Source organism: Saccoglossus kowalevskii, chromosome 4, assembly GCF_978046115.1.
Source record: "Saccoglossus kowalevskii chromosome 4, keSacKowa6.1, whole genome shotgun sequence".
NCBI lineage: Eukaryota > Metazoa > Hemichordata > Enteropneusta > Harrimaniidae > Saccoglossus > Saccoglossus kowalevskii.
In genome coordinates, this window is record NC_140644.1 from 26170406 (window position 1) to 26184500 (window position 14095).

A 14095-nucleotide genomic window follows, 5' to 3' on the forward strand; every position below is an offset into this window, starting at 1 on the left:
GATATTGTTTCTAATACAACATTAATTAATCAACACATTGCCTGCTGAAAGTTCCACCAAATATGACATCAGTGGATGATGTGTTAATCACCAAAATTAGGCCTTGAAGAAAATACTTTCCCATTTGTGAAGCTTTCCTCAGATTCCTAATCTAATTACTGACGGTACTCTAGCAGTATTTTCCGACAATTCCTGACTGTCCGTAAGATATACATTAATGTAGAATGAAACGAACACTAGGACACATGTCTCGTTTGATTTACTTTGTTCAACACTTTGGTGAGGCCACAATTTGAATCTTGGATTGTAATCTGAATCCTGAATCTTAGGCTCAATTCAAAATCTGAATCTTCTACTGGATTCGGAATCTGAAATCGGAATCTAAATTCTAAGCTGCATTCTGAATCTCGGGCTTCAATCCAAACCTGAGAGTAAGCTAGTATCTTACAAGTGCAAGTGTTTAAATTGTTTTTAAGTGCACATGAATGTTGCTGATAACATCTTTTCTTCACCTGTTTTTATTTTGACATCCATAACTTGTGTGACTTAGTCAGATTTTATTTCTGAACATAAAGAGCAGTAATTATAGTTACGTCTTTATTTTATAGAGATCATAAACACAAGTTATTGTAGTCAGTTAATTTAATTAATTTCATGTTTAATATACAACATTTATATGTCTTGTTTTCCTTGTTGTCCCAACGAAAGTATTAAAGGGTGGTAGTCGGTGCGCTGCCCATGCGCGAGATATGAGCCTCCTATAAATAAAGATGTTGACTGTTGCACTTACCAACTAGTACAAACTGAGAGGTTTGATTAGGTGTTTGGAAGGCATCGAAGAAGTCACTGGCTGGACATGGCGCCCAGAGCAAAACTCTTACTCATGATTTCATTAGAAAAGTGCATTGGATTATGAGAAAATGTTAAAATGTTGCACATGTGTGGCGCAACAACTACCTCCCTTTAAATGTTAAATTATGTAAACATAGAAGATTAAACGAAAAATGGCCTTCATATGATGAAAATTTTTTTGGATGAAGAAATGTATTATTTTTAAAGCTTTATAATATCAAGGAAAAAGGATGTTTAGAAAAGTTCATGAATTTAGATTTTGATAGAGTTTAAAAAAAATTAAGACACCTACATTGCATAAATTATTTATGTTTCTGATCAGAGGATGCTGTTATCATCAGCCAAAAAAAACCATGACTTGTTCATCAGAGTTCTCAGATTACATTGAAATCATTGCTTTGTGCTCAGCAAGTGCAAACTGGTTGATTACTTGTCTGTATTTTCTTCTTGACTTTAGCAATGTTCACTGGAGTTTTGTACATTCTCTGTGGTTTTCAGCTAAGTCGTAGTTGCTGATACTAGTGTTTTTCTCAGTCAATTTTCAGTATCTCAAATACAAACTCGTGCGTTTTTTGAACGTTTTCACTGTTTTCGTTATAAAACAAAATTATAACTCTAAAAAGTTTATATGCGCAAATAGTTTCCATTTTGAATTCTCAACCAAACGAAGGTAGTAAGATTTATATCTGCACATTACTGGTATGTTTTGGGGTTTAATATATTGAATCAATGTTCAATACATTTTGATGAGTTGATGTGATCCAGTAACGTGTAAAAATATACAACATAAGTTTGAATAGAGATGACACATTTAAACATAAAAATAACATTGAATACTGCATTTGTATAATTTTATTTGGTGAAAATACACAACACATTAAATGGCAGATATGACTGCTTTTATGATGGCTGAACTCACTGTTCAATGCATCTTATTTTGCCATTCTGCGTAAACCATCATGCACTATGCTTGGTTTGTACAGTAAAAACAAAACATCTCAACCCCAGAAGTTGGAATGTGGTTACTGCTGAATTGAGCAGACAAGCTATATTCAATTTCCTGAAAATTACCCCCAAATTATTTAGTATCTTAGTAAACAAATCTGTAATTTCTGTAGCCTTCTTTCAGATATAGTTGACTATATATCCCACAGGAATCACATAAAACAGTTAGCCAGTTCGTGAATGATTTAAAATTGTATTTAGAGTAATCTTATGAACAAATGTACTTTATTTGAAACTCAAAGCTGCAGAAAATTGCTTACCATTTTATTTAGCAATTTAAGTGGTTGGTTTCCCTGAAAGAAATTAGTATAAATAAAATCAATTTCTGCTAGTTTTTATTTTAAAAAACAAAAAAATTAATTTTACTATAAAAATGCACAGTTTTTCTCGCAATACATATCTGAACATCTATCTGACGTTCTAGAATCAGGCTATTAAAGATATAATTTCAATATTTATTTTTATGTGTCCCCGCAAAGAATATGGATACTTGTATTCAAACAATTTTATGTATACATTGATGTAATAAAATATACATATTTCATGTCTAATGTGTAGTTTTATTTGTGTAATACAAGGTCATTACAAAACATCTAAACCACCCAGCATTGTTGTCAGCCCCTCCTTATATACCCTTGTTGGTAAACTTAACTACACATGTGAATTTGTGAATAGCAATTTGATGGTGCAGAATACCAGACGTACATTTCCAGTATCAACCAAGACCATCTGCATAAACAGCTATATTGGTGTACAAAGTTCTGTTTTAGCTTCTATTTATTGAAACTAGATGACACTCTTGTTGGCGAGTTTAGGGTGCTTGTGTCACCAAAAGCAAATGTGAAATGCTTTATTTGGTGGTGTTCATATCCACTGCACTCTTGATGGATACTTTCATTGGAAACAGTCTGTAAAATATTCTATCTTCAGTATTTGAAACGGGACCTATAATTCAGTTGAGTATATACCATACTGGATTTGATACGTTGAAAAACTAGTCTAAAAATAAGCTGGTCTCTGATTGGTCTGGCTGTTAGATGTGGGGTTGAGTAACCAATCAGGAACAACCTTGTAGCTTCGCATTGACTTTATATTAGACACCTACCACTGAAACTAATCTTGTATGTGGTATATTTTCACAGTTAAGGTGTGATAGATAATTAAGTGTATGTGCATATTGAGGGGAATTAATCGTAACCATGGATACGAACATATCTCAGAAATACATAATGTACATATTCTTAGTAATTGCTAGCACAAGTCTATGGAGACTGCAACTTGCAAATACCACGAGGAAGTCTGATAAATCAACTGTTTTATACTTGCCCACAGTGAAACATGCACCTACCTCTGTAAAGAACCTTTGAAATCAACAAATCACCATTTACGGTATGTGATGCATTTTTACATGTTTGCCAATTGAACTTAAACATATCTCGTATGAATACATATTGTACAGGTTTATATTCAATGCTAGTACAATCCATTCCAAACTCCAATATTCTACCCCTGCATAATTTTTCCTTCAAAGTCTTTGCCATACAATCTTTGTCAGAATTGTTATACAAATTAAAGCGAGAGGGTCGTCACCTGCGCACGCGTCGGAATTGAGTTCCAAGCGACGATAACACGCACTAAAAATGCAAAGGCTTATGGTTAGACGCTTGTTTGTAAACAATGACACGTTATGCCCATTAGACGCATGCGCAGGTGACGACTCCACCCTTTAATATTTCCACCTGAATAACTGACTCATCTTTATTTTTAGAGATAACATTTTGACTCTGGATTCTTGCAAAAATCAGTGTACATTGAATCTTGTAAATGCAATACTTAGTAACTCTGTAAACACCACACTTTAATAGTACAATGAGAAATCGTGTGAACAGTAAACACCGGAAATAATGTAAATTCACCAAACACAAGTTATAACGCGAGAGTTTCGTAATTGGAGGGAGAGAGAATTAATTGAAAACTAAAACATGACTTGAAGGTCTAAACATCTGAGTATTATGGATTGAGATGGATGCTGATAATAATTGTGCCATTCATAATAATATATCATAAAACAATAACCAGAGTTACTACCCATAGTCCATTACGTTGTAGAAGAACTATGTGAATTATGTCATACAGTCTTGCGGATAACAAGGATATGTGACATTGGTTTCAACATCACAATGTCGGTTACAGATTAAAGCACAAGATTATGTAGTAAGAATAGAATATTTTATTTTACTAACAACAGTGTGTGTTTTGATGATGTCACATTTACTGAAATGTTAATATAAAAGACAGTGCAGTACAATTAATGAAGCAAACTGTTTAGAAACAGTGTGGCGCAATTATCTCAGTGATTTAGGAATTCTTCTGTGGTAGTTTCACAGTAACCTGTTGATAACAAACATTGTACATTATTCAAGGGTAAATATGTGGATAAATATAACACAAGGATAAAATTAATTCTAATATTATAGCCTAATACTAGTATCTATAAATCATATCCTTATATTTGAGTAGGACAATAACTTAATAAGACAATTTTTTTGATTTATGTATTATTTATTATGTTGAACAATAATAATTATAATATAAGGAACCTACAGTTTTTATTTCTGTGTATTCTTCCAGTCCATATTCACCCCTGTGTAGAATACAACAAAAAGTAGTAACTTTTGTTACATTCATTTATACTCGTTATTGCCTATACAAAAAAACTACTTTTAATTTGTATTTATTTATCCAATACAGCTAAGATTCATGATTGCCCAATAAAACAAATAAGAGAACAACTTAGCATATTAATGTACGTATAACTTGCCATAGTACACATTAAAAAACTATTATTCACACTGAAAACGCATTAAAGAAGAAGTTATTTATAAAGATAACAATATTAGAATTCACATCAATAAAATTTATGAAACCTTCATTCCATTTCGAGATACAACAAATTCATCATAGAAACCAACAATTTTGATATCAGATACGAGGACTGAGACAGACTAAAGTAACAATAAGTATACAACTCAACCATTGAACAGCTAATCAAACATTAAAATGAAGATTAAAAATACATTAATTTGAAATAAAAATCACTTTTTACGGACATTTATACCAAAAACATGAGGTAATACTGCATTTACACGTACAAGAATAGAAATACAATACTTACAACTCTCGACCATTTCCAGACATTTTGAAGCCACCGAATGGAGCGTTAGGTTTGACTGCGTCCCAGCAGTTTACCCTGAATAAGTTAATTAATTGAATTGAAACGTCATTCAAACAAAACGTTACACAGCAACAATTTACTGAATTTAATTTCTGAGAATATTTACCATACAGTGCCGGCTTGCAATGCGTTGGAGATTGTTAATGCCTTATCAATGTCTTTAGTGAAGACACCCGCTGCTAAGCCATAATGGGTATTATTGGCTCTCTCAATCACCTCCTCAATGGTTTTGAATTTCATGATTTGCTGAACTGGACCAAAAATCTGTTGAATAGGCAAGATTATACATAATTCACAATATTGTGTAAATGTTAAACATAACTATCATACTATTAAATGAAATGTATACTGGGATAGGTTATCTAAGAAATGGTATCACTTGTAACGAAATAGTTAATATCATCATGAAAGTAGAAATGTGTTTATCGGACCCAAAACCGATAGTACCTCTTCCTTTGCTATGCGCATGTCATCCTTAACGTCAGAGAAAACTGTACTCTCGATAAAACATCCTTTATCACCATGGCGACCACCTCCACATTCAAGTTTGGCACCTTCCTTCTTGCCACTTTCAATCAATTCAAGGATTTTCTCACATTGTGTGCTGTCAATCTAAAGTAAAGAAACGAAATAATAAATAACCATTAGGGACATAAAAAGTACATCAATGTTAAAAATATTCCATTATTGTGTGTTAGTAGATATTTATATATATATCAGTTTTGATATTTTTTTTATAACATTTCGGCTCTTTGTTTTTCGAAAGATTGTCCAGTGCCCCCATTTTGTCTTTTTATTGTCGATAATTAAAGATTTGACAATTTGGCACATATAGATATTGTAATAGTATTACAACAAAGACTCCTTTCACCTGTGGACCGGATTCAGTGTTTTCATCATATGGATCGCCGATGACACGCTTCTTGGCTCGTTCCACGCTCCGCTTGACAAACTCGTCATATATATCTTCTTGTACAAATGTACGAGACCCGGCACAGCACACCTGCCCCATGTTTCCAAACATCGCCTTGTGTGCGTTGTCAACAGCATACTCCACTACAAGGAAATGGAGATAATCATGAAGTAGATCTTTGTGTATACAATAAAGTCGATCCTTGCATATGTGTATATACGATAGAAAATAAAAACGAATACGTATTTTATGTACTCTATTTACGCGAGTGTGCCACTTATATTTTGTATTGTCTTACCCAATAACCTACCTGTTACCACGTAACGGAATTTACTATCAATTAATTCCAAATATTACTAGTATAAAACATTCAGCAATAATTTAAACTTCTACTTACTATCAACATCAGAAAAGACGATATTGGGACTTTTTCCTCCGAGTTCCAAGGAGACTCGTTTTAAGTTGGACTTCGCAGACGCTTCTTTGACTATTTTTCCGACCTTGCGGTATAAGAAGATAAGATACGCAACTATTCGTAGAAGAAACTCGAAATGTCATATTTTGGTACACAACATTTATTTTCTGATAATTATGTAAATTTATGGTTAATATTGTTTATGAAATACTGTGATATTTGGATGATGATTATAGTGATTATTGCACGACTCGTTACGAACGAGGCTTCTCTGACTATGGAGCTAAATATTGCTCTGACAAATTATATAACAATACAATAATTAATAATTGATGAAGCCATGTATACAGATTAATTGTGTTTCATACTTACCTCAGTGGACCCGGTAAACGCCACTTTGTCAACATCCATATGTTCTGCGATCGCAGCACCAGCAGTGGGGCCATACCCTGGTACAACATTGACAACTCCAGGTGGGAATCCAGCCTGAAATAAAAACAATCATGTTTATATTTTGTATACAAAATTCAAAGAAATTTAATTATATGTTTAATGACATCTGCTGTAACTAACTAACTAACTAACTAACTAACTAACTAACTAACTAACTAACTAACTAACTAACTAACTAACTAACTAAATATATATCTAACTATATAACACTCGAAAGATAACACGACCATGCTTGTCTGTTTGGTTTCCCGATTGCGGCAATTCATGCTCAATTGATATCGTTTAATGAATTCCCAAACCATACACGTCAAGATTTGCCATTGCACATTTCATATATTATAATTTTATAAAAACTAGGACGAATATTTCTTGAAATTCATCTTGTCACACGAGCCTATTATCTAGGCGGCGAATCTAGCTGTGACAAATTTGTTTTTTTCATAGAAAACATACCTCTTTGATGAGATTGCACACATAGATCGCCGTCAACGGTGTCTGTTCTGCGGGTTTTAGTACACATGTACATCCACAGCTCAAAGCCGGCGCAATCTTCCATGCTAGCATCGCTAAGGGATAGTTCCATGGAATGATCTGCCCACATACACCAACTGGCTCATGGCGAGTATAACAGAAGAATGAACCATCTACGGTAGAAATCCATACATATATGTTGATCATAACGAGATTATTGAAAAGTACGAGACAGACAAAAAAACTTCATATGAAAATTTGTGCTTACAACTGGTTTTTAATCCGTGTCGAAAACGTGCACAGAATGGTCGTTTTGTGCACGTTTTCGACACGGCTTATCAGCTACCTCAAGTGCCAAATCCCTGAAATAAACAACCAATGTCAATAGAGTAGCCTAGGTGTTAAACATGGATTAAGTACTGGCAAACCAACTTCTGCATATGTATGTTACTAAACGCTTGCTTTTTAGCTGATTTAGTCATAATTTTTGAATTCAGAAGCCCGCAAAACCTAATATTACATGTGAGTACGAAACAAATCCGTCGAGATGTCACGTTTTCCCGTAAAAGGGATGCTGGCTGTTCCCTCTCTGGACTCCCTCCCCGCGTATACTAGTACTGGTACTACCATGGATTAGTACCTTCCATGGTACTACCAACTCTAACCATGTCCCTATTTGGTGACGCATGTAAAGCTATAAATGGGCATCAATACTCATTTCGCCCAATATTTCGCTTAATAATTTCCGACCGGAAACACGACCATGTTTTTATCCCTTGTTTTTCTCACTCGCTTATTAAAAACACTGACCGCTTGTTCAAACACTGAACACTGGCACATGAGTTGTCGAAATGGTTGTTTTAGTGCTAAAGTTTGAGGATTCAATGAGTATTAACCATTATTTAATTTCGAACGACACTTCCAAACCATCATACTTTGTTTCGTTCGCGAACGTACAGCGGGAATGTGTTCCGTTTGAATCCAGGGCTGCTATATCCTTTCAACAACATGATTATCGAGACAATTACGTGATACAGGCAATGCTAACAACTCCTTAGGGCAGAGAGCAGATACACCAGGAACATATTGATGCCACGGCCATGTATTTAAAATGCGAGCATGCAGACGGGCGATATTTCTGGGTTCGCGCGCTCAAAAAAATAAGCGAAAATTATTCAACAGGCGGTTGCAAAAGCGATTAAAAATGATAATCGAAAAGCAGAAGCGAGCAGGAGGTTGGGTGAAATTAGTGCTGTACATTCAGGTCCTTTGTAAAAATACGATCGGCCAAGATCTATATCATTCTGAGGCACGCTAGAGACAGACAAAATGCAGTTTTAAATATTGACACCGTTCGTATTTTTTAAATGAGTCAAAAAATAAATAAATTGTATGCTGCTTAAGCAATGATGGATTGAAACAGACTCGTTTTGCAAGTTTTAACGGCTACGTTCTGCTGAAGATATAAGACTTCACTTTCGGAGTTATTACTGAAGATAATGTACAACAGCAAAAAACAACAACATTTGGTTATGTGAAATAGAGTAGCATTCATGTAGGTCCAATCAGTACTGTTGTATCGTCTATTTCGTCAACCGAACGTTACTACCCGGACCTGCTCGTCGATTATTATTGCAAATGTCATTTTTTTTCCAGAATCAATTGGGTATAAGTACGTTATTTTAGAATGATTTTCATTTGGTTTCACCAAAGACAATTGTCTTTGGTTTCACGTGATAGTTAATCTGATTTATCATATAGCATTACAAACAGGAAGTCCTCGGCATGGGTCAGAGTACTAGTATACCCCAGACCACTCGTTTTGATGAATATAACATGTACGGAAACATTACTGCCGTCTGAAACTAACTTTTAATTTTATTCAATTAAACAGGAACATATATATTAAAAGTCATATTTTTTACTAGTGAACCACGTTCACGAGAACATCTGATAACTATTGTGTGTTCGGAAGATGCGCATTGCGGAAAGATACTTGTAGTTTGATACGAAAGTAGTGACATCGCATGGAAGTAAATATGACGTTATTGTTTACTTGCTCATCATAATATTCCAGCCCTGCTTACGTTGGGCATACGGCGTTTGACATTGGTGTTACTATATGTACTATACTGTCTATGGTTAAACAGGGCCCAAATTGATAGGGAGTAAAACACGGAAGTGGAAGAGCTGTCCATGCATTGACCAATCACACAAGAGCTCACAAACACCAACGAAATATTTGTTGTTGTACTTAACAAAGGGGTTTGGCACTAAAAACAATGGAACGTTTATAGGCTTAACGTTGGATTTAGATCGTGTTATAATCCAAATCCCCCACTAAGACTTGTAAGCACCAATTTTCATATGTTGCAAATCTGACGGCTAATCTGCATAATCATATAGTTGCCTACGTTACTTTGTATCAATATTAAACAACACATTTAAATTAATTTCCAACTTAACGTTTGATTTCCGTGTTCTGTTGGATAACATTTCCCATGAACAGCAGAACATCTACAACTCGTATGATGCTGGAAAATGTTCGGAGAGTGGTTTTCCGCAGAACAAGTGAAAAGTGGAAATGCAAATTTAAACTCAAACGAAATGTTCGCTGGATGACTATAGTAGAAAATCCCCACTTTTCTATTCGCTGTACTAATTTTAATATGTCACAGGTATATTTACATCGCGTAATTCCACTGAAACATTATAATAGGACAATAACAATTTCAAGCTAATACGCTAGCTAGGCGAGTGTTCATAACAGTTGTTCATAACATACCACTACTTTGCACTCTAGTTTCACACTTTTCACCACGATTCCACAACTTTGCACCTTATATCCGCATTTTGCACCACTTTTTCATTAATTTACACTCTAGTTTCACCTTTTTCACCACTTTTCTACAACTTTGCACATTATATTCGCATTGTACCAATTTACCACTACATGCACGCCCAACCTTACCAATAGGGATAGTGCGTCCGTGTATTTTGTCAGCATACCCGGCATAATATCGACATGTGTTAGCAGCACCCCTCATATCACCACGTGCAGACGTATAAGGTTTGCCATTGTCCAACGTCTCCAGATTCTGAAAATATTCAATAATATATAAGAGATACAGTACAGGCGACAGGAGTGTCTATTTAAAGCGGTAGGGTCGTCACCTGCGCACGCGCGAGAATTGAATCCCACTGAAGCGACGATAACAACACACGTTAAAATTGCAAAGGCTCATGGGTAGACGCTTGTTTGTAAACAATGATACGCTATGGCCATCTGACGCATGCGTAGGTGATGACTCCCCCTCTTTAATAATAAGTGACCGTTATTTGTGAGTGTCCCATGATCTTCCGATGTTAGAACAATTAATCTATTTTACCGCCAAATAGTCAATGTCTCTCTCTATTAAATCCGCTAACTTATAAAGTAATCGTCCTCTGGCTGACGCGTCCATAATGCGCCATGGTGACCCAAGCTTGAATGCTTCCTTGGCTGCCTTAACGGCGATGTCCACGTCGGCCTGTAATTATTAACAATTAACATAATGATGAACCAATAAGATAGTAGAGTATTCTGCACGTGACGCTGGAACAAGGATAGAATTCAGTAACAGTATGTAGCGAGACATTGGCAAATATGAAATGTGGTTCAAAGACCAACATTCCAATAATGACTTTTTAGGTGCCCCTTTTCAAAGATGTAATTGAATATTTTAATTGTAAGTCATGAAAGTGCGTTCACCTTATCACCCTCCTGTATATCACATATCTTCTCCCCTGTGCATGGGTTGATAGTTGGGAATGTCTTTCCACTGACAGAATTCACAAATTCGTTATTGATGAAAATCTGGATAAATAAAGAAGAAGAAAATGCAAGCAAAAATATAAACAACGAAACAATGGAAAAACAAAACAATTATGTTTAAAAAATATGTTTTAGGGAAGCTTGATGAAGACTAAACACGACTCGAAATACAGGCACAAATCTAAAAAGCAATATTAAAATGCGGTGACATATATTTCAGGAAATAAATTTATATACTATCGATAAAAAAATGAGAACTATGATGACAGATGATATTGCCGTCTCCTGATAAAATTATTTGTCATATATTTTGCTAATACTATATTCATTGCAATATTATTATTTTCTGTGTACAACATTTGTAATTGATTTGACAACGTTGTTTTCAAGTCATATATAACATACACTGCCAAGTTTAGCTAGGTTGCTAACACTTCACTGTGTGAACCAAGAATACTCATGTTTCTCACGTAGCATAATTTGTTCGTCAATTCGATTGTATTTTTCTGTGCTCGCTTCTTTGGGAGGGGTTTTGTTTCACAGCAACATTATACAACATAGAATACAGTTCCATGTTTCACGATATTTGTAACAAACAATAACAGAGAACGGCCTGATCTTTATCCAATAGTATTATTTAATAAAATTTTATTTGCAAAATTTCAAATTAAGAAACCATAAATAACAAGCCACGCATGCACAGTCCCCGCTAATTCAAATTTAAGATATATAGTTTTGTTTATAGCAATATAGTTGGAACAAAACATGTCAGATTATGGATCCAGAAGCCGATGCTTGAAAATGATTGACATTTGTATCTGACCGTCAAACGAGTACTTGTCCATATTGAGAAATATTGCTCTGGAATAGCATTAAATAAAACAAAATGACTACCGGTCGGCCATTTTGAATACATCAACATATATGTAACATGATGTATAACGAATATAAAAAATGTGTACATAATCACTCAAAGCATGTCAGAGATATGGCCCTAGAAGCGCATTCATTAGCCGCCAGTCATTTTGAATCGGATCTGAAAAATAAAATGATGTGCATAAGGAACCTTTAATGTCTAGTGTAGATACCAAGTTTGAACAAAATCCATCCATAAACGCCAAGATCCAGTTCTGTAATGCTTGATTTTTGACGATTTTTTAGCATAAAAATTATTCTCATTTGGCCATTTTGAATCAGATCCTCAAACCAGTATATCTATTTCATGATGTATAATGAATATATAACATTTGAACATAATCAGTCAAAGCATGGCAGAGATATGGCACTGGAACTTCATTCATTAAAACAAAATGGCCGCCAGTCGGCCATTTTAAATCTGATCTGAAAGTTAAAATGAAGTCCATAAATCCATAAATGCTTCATTTTGATGATTTTTAGGACAAAAATGTCCACCATTCGGCCATCTTGAATCAGATTGATGCAAATTTTAACAAATTTAATGATGTCTTTTTAATGATGTTAATTTTGAGTAACATACTTTTGATTTTCAACTTAATCTTCCTACCCGATTTTATACATATACATTCAAACTTTATAACTCATAGCCAACTATAATCACATCTGACAAGTGAGGGTTGTGTCATCTTCAAGTTCAGATGACTTGTTAAGTTTAGAATAGAGTCTAATTTGACGTTTGCACCAAAAAGCATATTTCAAACACTAAAAGTCGCGTGGAAACGTAGGCAGCAAAGGACCGAATGCTGGTAACGCCCATTCGGACAACGCCATGTTGCCAGGGTAGTTCTCTCTAAATATTTAACTCTTGTCAGTGACCTTTCAAAGTTCAGCGGCTGACCTACATAATGTAAACTGCAAAATAATATAATGCATTTAACAGAAAGACGATATATTTACCTGGGTGTATTTCACCTTAGCTGGTTGCACTTTGTCTTCGGCCATGTTGGTTCCTATACTGGTGATATGTTCCCTGGCGTCCTACCTGACAAACACTGTGCAAATGCATGTCAGGGATGATAAATCAACTGCGCATGCCCAATGTGCAACAATGCGACTTATGTTAATAAGGGGTGGCCCTTTTGAAGTACAACCATACATTTGATTGCGAGCCAAGGAAAATATACTAACACCAAATTAACGTTCCATATGCTTAACTCAAAATCTGTTACACGCCGAAATAAAGTACTAGTTTGGCAAGTTTGGTATGTCGGTTGGTTTGAGTGATTGTAGTTGGAGGTGCCAAACTTGGGTCACGCAGGTCAAGGACGTATGATTGTCTGTCATACATCACACTATTTGGCATATAAATATACCCTGTGTTGACTGTACCGTCAGTTATAGTGTATTTTTGTATAAAACCTGAATGAAATATAAGGTAAAAAAGTTATATTTTTCATGCGCAAGTATGAGAGTAGCGTTTTATTGTCTTGTGTCTCTATAGAATTGTAATTTCAACAATGAAATGAACTATTATGAAATATCTAATGTAATTGTGATAATAATGATTTGCAGCGAAATATAAAAAATGTAGCAAGGTGCCTGATTTAAATGTTATTTGCTTAGTACTACATGCCAGTAACGTTAGAACAATGCACTGTGAACTGTCATTCAAATTAATGTATTGTGATCCACGGAATGTGCATCATAAAGATAACTCTATTGGCTAATTCCGGCCTACTGCAGTTAACGAGTGGTGAAACTCGCCAGTGAATGACATTCCCGATTTTGGTTCTGAACTGGATGCGCTTTCTAATTTATGTTGCTGCCTACGAATGTGTTCCGCGGTGCAGGGGAATTCACCCGGACAGCCTTCCTTCTACAAGTTACGAATATTGGACAGACAATCACCTTGAGTCATATTTAGTTAAGCTAAAAAACTTTGAACTGCGTAGTATGCTTACCAAATTTCGTCTTAAAGACCATTGTCTCAAAATTGAAATGAGTCATCATAAAAAAATT

The 14095-nt window shown here is 35.0% G+C and overlaps 1 protein-coding gene across 1 annotated transcript; it reads right to left on the reverse strand.

Moving 5' to 3' along the window:
• Positions 1-4064: 4064 nt before the first annotated feature.
• LOC100373123 (aldehyde dehydrogenase 1A1-like) lies at positions 4065-13142 on the reverse strand. Its single transcript, XM_002736943.4, has 13 exons — positions 13034-13142; positions 11096-11200; positions 10734-10874; positions 10316-10442; positions 7327-7517; positions 6793-6906; positions 6403-6505; positions 5964-6148; positions 5540-5704; positions 5199-5356; positions 5033-5107; positions 4462-4501; positions 4065-4248 (listed from the first exon to the last, which is right to left on the reverse strand). Exons 1-13 carry the CDS (start codon positions 13076-13078, stop codon positions 4216-4218), a joined length of 1482 nt encoding a protein of 493 aa, XP_002736989.1. The 5' UTR covers positions 13079-13142; the 3' UTR covers positions 4065-4215.
• Positions 13143-14095: the final 953 nt, after the last annotated feature.